This window comes from Strigops habroptila, chromosome 3, assembly GCF_004027225.2.
Source record: "Strigops habroptila isolate Jane chromosome 3, bStrHab1.2.pri, whole genome shotgun sequence".
NCBI lineage: Eukaryota > Metazoa > Chordata > Aves > Psittaciformes > Psittacidae > Strigops > Strigops habroptila.
Genome location: NC_044279.2, coordinates 85,846,094 through 85,861,207, shown reverse-complemented (window position 1 = coordinate 85,861,207; position 15,114 = coordinate 85,846,094). Strand labels below are relative to the sequence as shown.

The following is a 15,114-nucleotide window of genomic DNA, read 5'->3' as shown; positions in this document are numbered from 1 at the left end:
TTTGCTAATATCATCAAGCAAAAAAAAAATCAGTGGTGAATTAGTGTTTTTAAGCAGTTGGACAGTTTTCAAAAATGCCTGTACTATAACCTGATAATGGGATTAAACCTCAGAAGTAGTTTGGTTTTGAGCATCTTTATTACCCTGGCAGACTGTTATACAGCTCTGAAGTACTTCAGGGAAGATGCAAATGTTTGGAGCAGTTTATGGGTGTTACAACTGCTAGAGGCTAAATCTCTAATGAAAAGTAGAAATGAGTTGATTTAACAGATATTTTCTTAACTAATTTCCAGTGCATATGAACAGTAATCATATCTCTAGTTTTAGGATTGCTGACTCAAACACTGGCCCTAACTTCCACTCAGTGCTGTGAACTGAGGAAAGCTTACACAGAGAAATCTCATGTAGTGTCATGGTCCTCTTGGGAATAAGGCTGTTACACAGCTCTGTCTGAATCATGTTCTGCAGCAGTCATGTATCCTATGGCTGCTGTGGGTGGTAAGTGGGAAGTTAAGGAAGCAAATTTTAAGTTGATAAAATGGAACTCGGAAGTAGAGAGTAGCACATGGTGAAGACATAACTGAGCTATTAAGAGAAACTCTTATCTAATTTGAAGAAAGTCCTTTTTTACCAAGTCTCCCGTATGGGAAAACTTGCCATTTCAGAATAACAGATACTGTTGGACCAACAGAAACCTCAATTGCACCACGACAAAGACCAAAGGCCAATTCAAGCACTGTCACTTCTAGTGTGCTGACCATCCAGAGCTCAGCAACTCCAGTCAAAGTACAAGTTCCTGGTGAATTTGGTAATCATGGGCAAAAAGGTAATATTACAAAGTCTAAGGGTGGACCAAAATAAATGAAAAAAGCATTTTATTTTCCTTCTTGCTCTAGTAGGGATAACATTTAAAACTCCAATTAATCTGCTTTTTCTTTTTATCTGCCAAAAAACAACTTTTGTCCTTTCCAAAAGACTAAATGTGCGAGTAGTAAGCTTGACCAGGTGCCACACAAACTGAATGCAAATGGTTGAGAAGGAAAGATGGTTTTTTCATTGTGCTTAACACTGATTTTGAATTAACTTTTCCACTGTGGACATGAGAAGTTCATGCTCAGTCTTGACTTTCAGATAATTCACGGAAAGTACTGAGCCAATTCAAGTACTGAGTTCTGTAATAAACTGCTTTCATTGTAGTAGGAGAAATACTTTCCCTGTACCTCAATAAGTCATGAGATACCAACAATATGTTGGTGGTGTTTGTAGCCTGAAGCCGTGTTGAAACTTCACTTCCCTGATGACTGACTGATGCATTTCACTTTGCACTGGGAATGCAGCAGAGGGGCAATGGAGGAGTAATTGAGGGAGAATAGGTTAAATGGGGTGAAATGGGTTTTCAGTAAATCCTTTGAGTTTGTTTTTATCTCATTCAGAAAGAGTTATGGCTCTGATCAGTATTCACTTAAATAGCTATATCTTGAATACTTTCCCAGTTGCGCTTGGTGGTGGTATGTGTGTATTACAGTGCTGGAAGAGTAGCTTAGGCATGGTATGGGGAAAGCATCCAATCAGTGTCCCAGGTATAAACAACTACTAGACGGTGGAGCGTTAGGGGTTGAGAAAGTAGAAGGTACAACTTAAGTGTCAGTACAATAGAAGTCTTGAACCCAGCTTGTTGTGTCATGACACCAAAGGAAACTTCCCACATCTCTGAATTGTAAATCGTACATTGGCAGGCCTGGAAGTATATTATCAAACTGGGAAGGGATGCTGATAAATTGTTTCACCTCGAAGCCTTATATAAAGCAGTTAACTGCCAGGGAGCTCTCTAGCTAAACTTTAGAGATCAGTGTGTCAGTAGTGTTGTCTGAATATCCCAGGAACCACGCGACCAGGGAACAGACAAGAAATCCTGCAGTCCCAAGGGACCAACCAGCACCCCCCGCAGCAGAACAGAGTTCTCCAGCAGCTGCAGCAGGGTGACTGGAGGCTGCAGCAGCTGCACCATCTGCATCACCAGCACCAACCTACGATTCAGGATGCTTATATTCAGCAGGTACGAGTTGAATCCATTAGACACATCTCTAAGAGACACCTCTTATGCCTGTTAATAATGCTTTAAATGGTGTGCTGGTTGAATACATCTGCTGTTGCTGCCTAGTTTTTTTCCTGCTAGGAGAGAGAGCAAGGGATTGTTGCTCCTGCCCCTTCTTTTCCTCTGATTTGTCTCTTCATAGGCACTGTACTGCTTATCCTTGGAAGTTGCTTTTGCAGTTTGACCCTGAACCCTGTCTTGCTTTGAATCATCACTGTGTGGCCCAAATAGAGGTTTTGTACGTGCATAAATGTGCTGGAGATAAATCACAGAATGGTTTGGGTTGGAAGGGACCTTAAGATCATCTAGTTCCAACCCCCTGCCAGGGGCAGGACATCTCACACTAGACCATGTTGCCCAAGGCTCTGTCCAGCCTGGCCTTGAACACTGCCAGGGATGGAGCATTCACCACTTCTTTGGGCAACCTGTGCCAGTGCCTCACCACCCTCACAGTAAAGAATTTCTTCCTTAGATCTAACCTCAACTTCCCCTGTTTCAGTTTGAACCCATCACCCCTTGTCCTATTGCTACAGTCCCTGATGAAGAGTCCCTGTTTGGCACCTGAATGTTAGGAATTATCTAGATGATGATGTTATGCTTGCAGTAGAGGGTTGTACATACACCATCTGAGTAGGATTTTGGTATTTTTTGCTTTCTTCAGTTTCTTTTGGTCAGTGAAGAGCTTCCTTTTTGTAGTTGTTCTCTCTGCCTGGATGTTTAATGGATACCACATGTGGTGACACCGTCCAGCTTGCATACAGTCAGGTGTAATTGCTTAAGTTGTGTAGCATAAGTAACTGTAAACATTACAAAGGAGCAGCTAAGTCAAATGAGAACTTTCAGATCCTTTCAAGATGCTTACTGCTGTGACTTTTTTGGTTTTTAACCCTGTTGAGAAGCTGGGCTGCTTTAAAGCACAGCTGATGTGTTTTCCAAAGGACCTTAGTACTGGTGAAGGTGGCAAAAGCTGGGATGGTAATTGGCCTGCCTTAGAAAAGGCAGTGCTGAATATGTAGTTTAATTTCTGGTTAAACAGGCTGGTATTAATTGGGGGGAGGGGTGGGTGGGTGGAAAACCAAAAAAACCCAAAAATAGAAAAGCTTCCAAACACAGTCATTAAAATGTAGAGGCTGAATTGCAAGCTGATTCTTGGTTATGTGATATCTTGACTGGAAAATGCTGTTGAGTCACAGAAGTGATTTTAATTGATGCTGCTTCTAAATATCTGGGTATTTCTAAAGGGGGGATCATGACTTATTAAAGCTGTTTTCTTCTTTTCGTCTATAGTATCAACAAGCAATGCACCAGCAGATGGTCCAACAGCAGCTGTTGATGCAGTCTGTGTACCAGCAGCAACCTTCCCAATCTCAATACCCTGCTATGGTATGTCAGGAATGGAACATGGATGGTACAATCTTAAAATACAAGCTGTGTTTGGAAGTCTGTTGTGAAGATTCAGTAAGAAAAGTTTGTGAGTAGTTGTAATGAGCTGTGAATTTGGTAAATATTGTGTAGTTCAGCATCTAAAATGATATTCAGCTGGGGGGTAGAGCGAGCTAACCCAAAGTGATAGAAGGCATGGTGGCATCAAATGCCTACTTTAAAAGGCAGAAAGCTACCTGGCATAATCAATTTCTAGAGAAATTGTACTGAAATTTTGATTATTATTATTTAAGAATAGGGTATGATGAAAACTAACTACTTAGTGCTTCAGTGTGTTACAATAATGGCAAAAAACTGAGTGGTAGTATGTTGAAAGAGAAAAATGGTATCACTGACCTGTTAGGGCAGTTGTTTACCTGTACAATGGGCAGGTCTGGCTTCTTGCTTCTGCTGAAGCTACTAAGCTTTTCTGGAGTGTGGTGGCTGTTAGCACATTTGGCTGTAAGACTGGTGGTGTTACTGAGCAGAAGATATTTACACTGGCCTCTGTGAATTTTAGTAACACAATCATTATCTTAGGTGCAGCAATATCAGCAGGCTCTGCTACAGCAGCAGATGCTTGCTCAGCAGCAACAGCGGTCACAACAGGCACAATCTCCTGAATATATCACTTCTCCTCAAGACTTCTCACCAGCCTTAATCTCCTACCCCGGGTCACTGCCAGTGCGTGCTGGAACAGTGGCAGATTCTCCCTACCCTGCAAGCAGGCAAGTATTCTGACATAGATGTACCTAAGGGTTACTTTACTGCACATATTCTTAATTGTGATGAGCACTGCTAAGTAATTTCCTCAGAAATTACTTGTTTCGGTAGGAAGCAAGTTACTAGGAAGTAGTAAGAAGGAGGAAGTAGGAAGTGTTACTTAAGAGCAGTTGGATATTTGATGTTTAATGGTAAAGGATATTTTGGGAGGAAAGCGGGACACAACTTGTTAACAGATGATTCTGGTACAACTTCTTAAAGGACCCATCTTTCACTTTTTCTTCTTCATGGACTTATTCCAGGAATTGACTGCTAACCATCCTAACTTTGCTTAGGATGGTCAGTTGAATGAAGTTACGGGTGTGTGGAAGTCATCTCATTCTTTGAAGAAAGGCCTTATAGAGGGCAATTATTTGCTAGGGCTTCTAACTCTTTTGTTTGTTGAGGTCTGACTTAGAGGTCTGACTTAAGCACTTCACATTATGGAGTATACGTCAACAGAGAGATAGTCCATTTGCAGGGGCCTGCAGACTTAGGCTGGTTAATAAAGAATGTCTTGTCCATTAGTTCTTATGAAAAACAAAGTGTAGAGTAAAAGACCCCTTCCGTTACTGATTTTAAAAATAAATCACAGCTTCGTCCAGTTTCACTGGTGCTATGAGCTAGGTTATAGATTGATACATACTATATTTAAAGAGAAGTCCTCTGCAAGTGTGGGAATGCTGCAGCCTTTGGTGCAGTCAGTTGTGAGACAGGCTTTCAGTGAGTAGTGTGGCTTACATGTTTTGGGTGCTGCTGTCATTCTTAGTATCTACTAGGTTATAGTGTGTTGAAAGAATAAAAGGCAAAATATCTTCCTGCTGCACGCTGGGTTGATATAATACCATGTTTCACTGTGACTACTTTGGCTTCATCCCACCAATTACGCAGTCTAATCCCTAGCGAGAGTGTTGTCCTGCGCTTCTATGCCTGTATCTGAGGCCTACCAGCTGTACTTTGGTCAGGTCTATTGCCAGAGTACTTCAGTCACAACTAACTTCTGAAAGGAATTGTTCCAGTCTGGAAGTAAATATGCACATTTCCAGTTGCTCTTCTGTGTATTTGGGTGAAGATTTTGACCCTGCTCCTCAGTTTCAGGTCAATGACTCTGAGTTAGCAGTGGTTTGCAATGCATAAAATTGATCTTGCAGTGCATAAAATTGATCTTGCAAACAAGAAATATGACTTCTTGTCTTAGAATCATAGAATCACAGAATGGTTTCGGTTGGAAAGGACCTTAGGATCATCCAGTTTCAACCCCCTGCCATGGCCAGAGATGCCTCACACTAGACCATGTCACCCAAGGCTCTGTCCAGCCTGGCCTTGAACACTGCCAGGGATGGAGCATTCACCATTTCTTTGGGCAACCTGTGCCAGTGCCTCACCACCCTCACAGTGAAGAACTTAGAACTTCACCTTCACAGTGAAGAACTAACCTGAACTTCCCCTGTTTCAGTTTGAACCTATCACCCCTTGTCTTACCGCTATAGTCTGTCATGAAGAGTCCCTCTCCAGCATCCTTGTAGGTCCCCTTCAGATGCTGGAAGACTGCTCTGAGGTCTCCACGCAGCTTCTCTTTTCCAGGCTGAACGGCCCAAATTTTCTCAGCCCATCTTCATACGGGAGGTGCTCCAGCCCCTGATCATCCTTGTGGCCTCTGGATGTGCTCCAACAGCTCCATGCCCCTCTGGAAGGGGCGATGAGTTTCTTTTCCCTTGACATAGTACAGTGCATTGCAGTAGACATAGTTTGCTAAAATATGCATGAAAGGAAAAACTGATCTGGTCAACAAAGATTTCCTTAGTTGTGTAGATAAGGCTAACACAAGCAGAAGCTGTTACTGTTAATTGTAATTAAGAATTACAATTAAGAATTGTAATTAAGAAGCTGTCAACTGGTTAATTGTAATAATTGGATGGAAGTGGGATTCAAAGATGCTTAATGTGTCTGCCAAGAAAAAAATAACTTGAAAATGAAGAGAACTGATGAAAACTTTAAGCTTAGTAGGCTTTTCTGAGGAACACAAGGACAGTCTCCCATGGCAATATAGAAATGACCACGGGTGAAATACAGTTTTTGCCCTTGCATGTCGCCTTGTTAAAGGATTCTGTGCTTTAGCTATAATTAATGAAGTGGAAGGTAAAAGTCCAAGAGTTGTGTACAGAAATGATGTGATCAAACCCACATGTTTCAAGCAATCTGTTTGCTCTTAAATGAGCTTTCAGGTGCTTTTGGGCTAAGCTGTTAATGCATATGTTTTACCTGTATGTAATGTTTTGGCATAGTGAAGCATGTCATAGATTGTCACCCTGATAATCCTGTAATGTTTCTGTTTATTTGCTTCCATGACTGACTTTACAGGTCAGGTATTCCTGATGCCGAATCAATCACCAGTTACCCAAAGCAGAACATCAGTAACCCACCTGATATGTCAGGCTGGAACCCATTTGGAGAGGACAATTTTTCCAAATTGACAGAGGAGGAGCTGCTGGACAGAGAATTTGACCTGCTAAGATCAAGTAAGGGACGCTTGAAGGCTTATTTTGCTTCACAGTAAATAAGGGCTCTGTAGTTGCTCAGCACTTCCCACAAGGGCCTGTCAAGGGCCATGCAGGCTGTGTACAGAACATTCTTTCTGAGCATTTGAGGGCGGAGTTGGGCCTGTCTTTCTTTGCTTTCCATTTCGAAAACGTGTGCAATAGGAACTCGCCATCTAAAATCAGTAGTTACTGGTTCAAATACTGCAGAAATGGTAATATCTTAGCTCGTAAATACTGCTTGTGTCACCTTGGTTGTCAGAAGCTCTTAACAGCAGAGGTATGTCGTCAGACAGGAAAAGAAGTTTGGCTGCTTGCTTTATTCCTTTCCATCTTTTTTCCTTGCAAACCAGAGCAGATGATTCTGTGGGTTGGATCTGTCCTTTGAAAATGCCTGAAAGAAAATTGATCTAACACATTATGTTAATGTTTTGTAATGTCCTTTTCAATGGGTGGCTACATGTAAAGGCTGCTTTATTGTTCTGATATGGCAATAGTTGAATAAACTTTTTCCTCTTAAAGTCAGTTATCTCCATGTTTTTTACTTGGAATTACTTCCTTTTCTTAATTGCTTAACACATGCTTATTTTGGATGCTTCCTAAGTGCCACATATATCTTTTAGCCATACAAATGTTTGGACTTGGTGAAGGCTTGAATAACTTAAAGCTAAATGCTGGGAACTGCTGTCTCTATATCTCCAGCAGAAAGAACAGTTTACTACTACTACAATTCCATTCTCCAGTTTTTGAACTACATGTGTGAAAATAATCTGAAGTTTTAAAAAGAATCTACTTGGGCATGAGTTTGGCTCAGCTCTTAGTAAAGGTAATTCGATGCACAGAAGAGCCAGATGTGACAATAAACTTCATATGCTGTATCAGAAAATAAATGTGACAGCATAGTTTTTCATAGTAATAACCAGCATTAGGGGTTTTTAGTCACTTGAATACAGAAAGTGCAAAAATTTAAAATGACTCTCTAGATCAGTAGCACACTAGATGGCAGGCTTGGTCATGCATACTATGAGGTGCAGTTCCAGCTTCTTAGGCCTTCTGGCTTGACGTCCAGGGAAGGGGAGTCTTGCTAGTTTTAATCTCAGAGTTGTGTGTGTTGCGTTTCCACATAGATACATCCATTAAAGGCTTTAAGACTTGGGTTTTGTGCCAAAGAGGTACGAATTTGCCTTGCAGTGCTAATGCCTTAGCTTCAGTCAAAGCAGAAATACTTGTATTTTGTCTACTGATACTTTCTCAAGCTTAGGTGGATTAACAAGAAATTGGGGGATTTATTGCACAGTTAAAGCTTATACCTATAAAATTGTCTTTAATTGTATACTACTTCCTGGAGTTTCCTCAGATGTATCCTAAGGATCAAGGCTTTATTCTCTTTGGATATAGGTTATCTCTTACGAGAGAAATTTTCTGTTTACTACTAGCTAATTTTTTTAACCAGTTTTTGAGTTTACTGTAAATCATTTTGTCATCTAGAGGAAGGAGAATTGAAGATACAGGCTTAATAAATGCTTACCTTTTCTGTTACTAAACCTGGTTGCTCTCCTGTACTTTATAACTCATGTACAACATTATGCAAGTTGCCTTTCTGCGATGGTATGTAGTACTAAGTAGCATTCAAAACACTAATCCTTTCTTCCCGCTTCCTAAAGCCTGGTTTGTATTGTTGAGCTGATGCTTTATCCATAAATTATAACTATTTTAAAATCTGTCAAATATTTCTAAAGCTGTTGTATTCCTGACAGTAATACATGAGTAATGAAATCTACACAGCCTTCGTTAGAGGATCCAGATGTCATGAGTTTTTGTCAGGCTGACATTACTATTGGACTTCATGCATTTAGTAGCTAAATGTCATAGTGTGTGTAGTGATGGGTATTGCTGTGATGATTAATCACTTTTCCTTTAAAAAGGGAGGTAATTCCTAGAACAGAATACCTCGCTTACACTTTGTGGAAGTTTTCATATTAAAAAGATGACAGTTGCAGTAAAATGTAACGTGCAGTTGAATGAAACTTTCTAAACTGAGCACCTTTTGTGGAGAGTTTTGATATGGAGTTACATGATGGAGTTCCTGGTTCTTGTGTACACTGTTGTTTCTCTGTTGGTTTTGTTGTTATCATTGGTATTAAGGGTGGTCCAGAAGCAACACATGATGCTGAGATTCTGACATCGTTGTGAAGAAATGGATTTCTTACAAAGAGCTCCTGTAACCACTTCATAATCTGTGCAGAGTTGGGAGCCAAGAAAACGAGTCGCCTTTCTCACCAGGGCAAAAATACAGCACAGCCTTCACACTGAATTGAGCAAAGATTCTTTTTGCATCCAGAATCCTCTTGGTGCCTCAGCAGAGACATCTATGGGTCCACAGCCTACAAAGCTCTTGGTCCATCTCCTTTGTAGTACGTACAGTGTGAAGGAGCTACCTGAGCCATGTGTGCAGGGAAGAGCTGTGGTTCTTAACAGGCTTTCTTTGTGCGTAACTGCCGCTTGTACTTCAGAAAGTCCTGAGAGCCGTCTGCTGAGGAACCTTGGGCCTCTCACTTGCATGGGAACAGCTGGATTCCTTGTTCATGGGTTTGAATAACTTCACTGTTCTACAGAAGAGTCTGCTGTGTGACACGGTGCATGATTGTGTCTCTGGCAGCAGTCTGGGCTGCATTTGCGTGTTTACTCACTGAGGTGCGGAAGAAAACTTGGCTTCTTATTTTAAGGAGGTGGTATCTGGAGCATGATACAGTCTAATACTGACACTCCCACACTTCTGCTTGTGTGAAGCTGGAGGACCCATCTGTCTATCTCTCAAACACTTTCTGATAGAGAAGTGGATCTTGTTACAAGGTGGACAGATGACACTTGTGCCTCTGAAGACTGGGAAAATGGTTCTTCCTTTTCCAATAGCCTTAGAGCTGATGAATTGACAAATTTTAAACTTTGTTTTCAAGGGAAGTGTGTCCTGGTACGTATACACCTGGGTGCCATGGAGGAGCTGAAACGTTCTGTTTTCTCACTTTGCCTCATTTTTCTTGCATGCTTAGCACTTGAACCCATTTTGTTTTCCACTATCCCTGGCCCTGCTGTTCAAGTTGGGAGATCTGATCATCATCTGGCAGCTTGAACTTGCATGGCCTTGCATGCCAACATTTGCAAGGACTCTCCAAAGGGTAGTTCAAGTTGTTGCACCCTTAAAAGTTATTCTAGAGTTTGGAGGCCTGCAAACTGTGCAGCAGTCAACCGGGTTTTCCCCTGGAGGCAAGACAGTAAGGATAACAAAGCAAAAGCATCTCTGATTCAGTCTGCATTTGTAAAGCAACACACACACACACACCCCCCACACCCCCAAATAAAAAAACCCACCACCAAACTAACCCAAAACCCCAAACCAAACCCTTCCTGAGGAGCGAGTGCAGTGCGAGTTCAAAATCAGGAACAAGTGCTGCTGTTGGATGTGATGCTCAGCAGGTTTTTGTCATCAGGGCTCAAAACTGATTGTAGAAAACATCCAGCTGCCAGTTGTTGGTGCATCTCTGCTAGTGTTCTTGCCTGCATGGCTGTGTCACTGCAGGATAATCTTGTTCATGTTGGTTAGTTGCTGCCTATTCCATTATGTATATGTTGAGGTGAGAGCAACTACTTAATCTCTACACTAGGAGCCCCCAGTTGGGATTCTGTTTTACATAGGGGTTGCCTGTAATGGAACAACTCCCACTTGCATTTCTTTGGAGAGTCTACTGGTCGGTAAAAGGCAATTCACTTTATGAACATGAATATGAACAGAACACTTGTCTGTGTAATTCCAAAACTCCTGGGCTTTGTACACAGGGCTAATGGGCATCTGTCTGAGGGAGATGAGCTTGCTCTCTAGTCCCTGGTGGTTGTCTTAGTAAAGCCTACTGGTTTCTGTGTTGAAGGACTGAATGGAGAACATGCATGCAGTCTTGATATGGCAGTAGGGTGTAGTTGAGCTGCTTCTCCACAGTGGCAAATTGCCGAGAAGGTTGTACTGCAAATGGTTTGGAAGAGCAGCAGCTTGCTGTGGGAAAGGGAGAAAGTGGAAGGCTGTGTCTTCTGCATAGAGCATGTAGGGTGTTTGCTGAAGGTGCAATATGTTGTCTCAGAGGTGCTGCTCAGTGGCTGCTGGGCCTTGCTGGACCCTCCTGTGTTAAGGTGTGGTGGTTGGGCTGGATGGGCTGGATCTTAAGTTGGCAGCGATGTTAGAATCAGAGCTTAGACAGAAAGGCTTGTCATTACCATTCCTAGTGCTTCAAATATCTGACTCTGTTAAAAACCTTTTGTCTGTCTCTTTATAAAAGGAAATGCAAATTGTGTTTTAAGGGTTGAAGACCATACAAAACAGATGCCATGTTTCTCTATATTATGACACTCAAATTGGTTCTGATTACTAACAGATGTTACATGCTTAATAAAAAGTACTCCCAGCTGTTTTGCTGTGGTTGTCAACTTTCCTCTTTTTCTGGCAAAGGCTGGCCAAAACTGAGATAAAATGAATGATTCTATGTTTGAACTAAGTGTAGCGTTTCTGACTTGAAAACCTCAAAAGCACAGAGGACAAATAGTTTCTGTTGCAGAGCAAGGAGGCTGCATATAATGTGAGAGCGCCTCATTTAAAGCACTGCATCTCCAAATCCATGCTGCTTTTGCTGGGAACAGGGGGATTAACAAGAGGTTTGTACAGGTGAATTTTCCTGAATGATCAAGAACTATGAATTCAAGATACAGGGTATCTTTAAAACATAAAAAAAAATATCTCCTTGTCAAGTGTGTTCCTCCCTCACCCCATGCAGTAGATACCTTTTGCATAGGCATAAGACTGGCCATTTTTATTTTATTTTATGTTTTGTTCTGTTCTGTTTTTGTTTCATTTTACAGACAGGCTGCTGGACAGGACAGCATCTTCAGATAAGAATGTGGAGGCACATTCTGCTCCACAGAAAAATCCTCCTGAAGATCCCTTTGGTTCTGTTCCTTTCATTTCTCACCCAGGCAAGTTACATCTGTAACATCACTACCTCATATATGTGCACTCATACATATATATATATGTATGTATCTGTTGAAGTATGTACATCCAGTTAAATGACCAAAGAATGATGTTGCCTCATGACAGTAGATGAGTCGAATATTTTTTTTAATAATATTGGTTATCTCAAAAACCCACTTCTGCATGCCCAACTCCTGGTACTTGTACAGTGTACAGACTAGGTAGTCTCCACAGTGCAGTTACATTGGACCAGTGCAGCATGAATCACTTGCATGGAACTACAAGTGCTTTTACTAAAAGCAAATTACTTGCTAAGACCAAGTCTTGCTATTCCCATGTAGTCTGTTTTCAACTCAGGTTCAGTTCTCTAGCTAAGCTAAGACTGTAAAGCTTCTGCTGCATTTAATGTATAGTTTCTGTCTATATTGAGTCCAAACAAAGTATTTTGTGATCTGTATACTTGGAGGGGAGAAGGGGATTCATTACTGTGTTTCAGCTCAGCTTTGACTGGTTTGACCTTGGATGGAAGTAAAAATAACACTGTGTGTGAATATTGTCTTTGAACATGTAACCGTGCCTCATCCTGCAATTTCATTGCCAGTTTTAACGTTTGCTTGATCAACACTTCAATAATTGCTTTTGATACCTGTGGCAGACTGATACCTGTGGCAGACTCAAGCCTACATGACAGTTAAATGGTAGAAAGAGCTTCAATAACTTATGGAACCACTTAGACTCCTACGTAAGTTTTGTTGAGAGTCCTTGTGTGATAAAGGTGCCTTAACGTGGCTCGTAAAAACTCTTCTAGTAGAAGTTTAAAAGCTCAGATAACATGCCTTAAAATAAATCACTTTAGGTCTGTATTTCCTTTTGCTTTCATCTTGCACTCCTGAAGGCCATCTACTAGGGCTGCTTAATGCTTATAAGTGTTCTTGTGAAGAGTGAACAGGATAACACTGTTGTATTCTGCAAGGCAATTTGTGAAAATACCTCTGCATCCATGTCTGCTCTGTTGTTAGGAAGACTTGAATTAATTCTGTTTGCTATGTTACTGCATTCCAGTTTCTCTTTTTCTTCTGTTCATTCATAAAGGAAAAGCTTGCCTTTTGTCATCCTCTTAATATTCAGTAGTTCGGTACAATGTGAAAGCAGTTCTGAAGTGAAGGAACATTTGCTTTGTAGGTGCAGTTTCTAGTTTGAAAGGGTTTACCCTGGAGTCTTCATTAAGAGGTTGCCTTATTGTATAACTGACCCTAAATTACATGCCAAAGGAACAGTAATAGTTACACTTAATCTGAGATGGTGACTTAGTCTCCTCTTTTGAGTATTCATACCGACGTGTCATGGGATGATTTGTTTTCATTCCTTACTTTAGGTCTTAGAAATGTGTTTGCTCATTGCTGTTCTTCAGATAGTTACAATATAGCTTATATTGTAAATGAATGGCTTCACTGTGTTATGTTGGATGTTTTATTTTTGTAACTTGTAATCTAAATTTTAATTCTTGACGTACTAAAAACCAAGGGGAGATGCCTTTTCTTCAGAAAAAAAGGAAAAAAACAAACCAATTGAGTTATGCCTGAAAAAAAGACTTCTTGAAAAATGTTGAGTTGCTTGTGAATTGTTGGCTCTTTTACTGGAGGAAAAAAAAAAAACCAGGTATGTTTTTTCAATAGCCTTTTTTCTGCAGACTTGGAACTAGAGTTTGAATAAGTGTACATACTGGCTTGATTTCAAGGAAGGGATTTTTAATTGTGTTAACAGTGAGTTACACTTAGCAACCAAATCAGGTTTGATAAATGTTCAAATCTGAAGATCTGTCTGTTAAAAGCTGGTTTGTTTTCCCCACAGAGTTCTTCAGAATGTCTTGAAATGAGCTGTTGTAAGACGAGGAATAAAAGGGAGCAGTGTTGACTTAGGCATATTTTATTTCTAGTTGAGGGCTGTCTAGGACAAACTTGGCAAATGTCCCTAAGATTTAATATTTCTTCTTGTACTTCACATCTTTGTATAATATGTTCTTTCTGGTTTGTTCCTTGTGATAGTAAAAGGTTTAACTGAGAAGTAAGCTGCATGTGTACCTTACTCAGGACATCAGAGGGAAGGTGCCTGAATAGGAACGGAGGTTTAATACCTTGAGCACAATTCCAGTCTTTGGGTGAGAGCCTGTCTTGATCTAGTTTGAGCAGAAGTTTCACCTCCTTGCTAACGATGCAACTACAGAGCAATATCATTACTCACCCTGGTTTAACTACTGAATCTTGACTGCTTGAATTGTGAGGAGATGATGGGTATTACCAATACAGAGTATTTAAAAATAAAGAGAAAATTCTGCTTCCTTAAAACGTGACAGTTTCTATTGGAGAGGTGTTCTACTGTATTACTAACCTTGGGGTTGGAACTCTGGTCTTTCTGCTTTGGTTATTTTTGCTGTGCGACTTGGGTCTCAGGTTCATAAATGTTGTATGTGGAAGTGTAGCTTAGAGTCATCCAGAGTACTTATTTTTTCTCTGAGGCCTAAGGGTTCTCTGCTAAAAGCAGTTAAATACAAAACTATCTTCCATCCTCTGAGTGAGACAGCACCAAGAAGCTGGAGGTGGTGTATCATCTTTTGACTTAATTTCACATGAAGTGCTGGTAGTCCAGCAAAGTAAGTGTTAGCAGGTAACTTTACGTGTGTCTGGGAAGGTGGTGCAAGGGAGATGCAGAGGGTGACATCTGAAACCTCCTATCATCGCTGGAAAGAACCATGGAGTGCTGCAAGTGGTGAGCCTTTAGGATTTTCCCTGTGGAGCTGAGAGGGCATTTCAGGCCACTGCTGCTGCAAGGATCACTGGGAAGGAGAACCTGGAGCTGGATGGACTAAGGGTGCTTTTCCACCAGAGCTTCTTTGCCTATTCTGCTTGGAGAGCCAGCAATGACATCTGTGTCACTCGATGTGCTGTGCAGAGGGCAAAAAGTGGTGGGAAATGAATTAGCATACTGTTGGGTTCCTCATATTGGAAAACAGTTGATTGTGTAGAAGCACTTACTGTTAGCTGCACGTGGTATATATCCCAATAAAACTGTTTTCACAAGAACTACATGTAAACTTGCTGTACACACTATTTTATGCATAAGTGTGGAAAATAGTAGTGATTTAGAACTTGAAATGGCTGGAAATGCAAACTGGCTAGAGAGAGAATTCCAGTGCTCAGTCTGATAGAAATGGAAGTAACCTTGCAAACATGTTAGGAAAAACAGAGAAGAAAGCACAGTTGTATAGCCAGTAATGGGGCCTTGAG

General features: G+C 41.0%; 1 protein-coding gene across 4 annotated transcripts in view; it reads left to right on the top strand.

Moving 5' to 3' along the window:
• The window catches only part of BMP2K (BMP2 inducible kinase), a 52,554-nt gene that overhangs the window by 26,446 nt on the left and 10,994 nt on the right, over window positions 1-15,114 (top strand). For 3 of the 4 annotated variants that reach the window (XM_030480734.1, XM_030480738.1, XM_030480737.1), the window contains 6 exons: window positions 666-826; window positions 1,881-2,056; window positions 3,383-3,478; window positions 4,058-4,245; window positions 6,641-6,798; window positions 11,719-11,832. In XM_030480734.1, the coding sequence (XP_030336594.1) occupies window positions 666-826; window positions 1,881-2,056; window positions 3,383-3,478; window positions 4,058-4,245; window positions 6,641-6,798; window positions 11,719-11,832 (893 nt within the window). The remainder of the gene's footprint in view (window positions 1-665; window positions 827-1,880; window positions 2,057-3,382; window positions 3,479-4,057; window positions 4,246-6,640; window positions 6,799-11,718; window positions 11,833-15,114) is intronic. The other variant, XM_030480736.1, reaches the window with a different exon arrangement.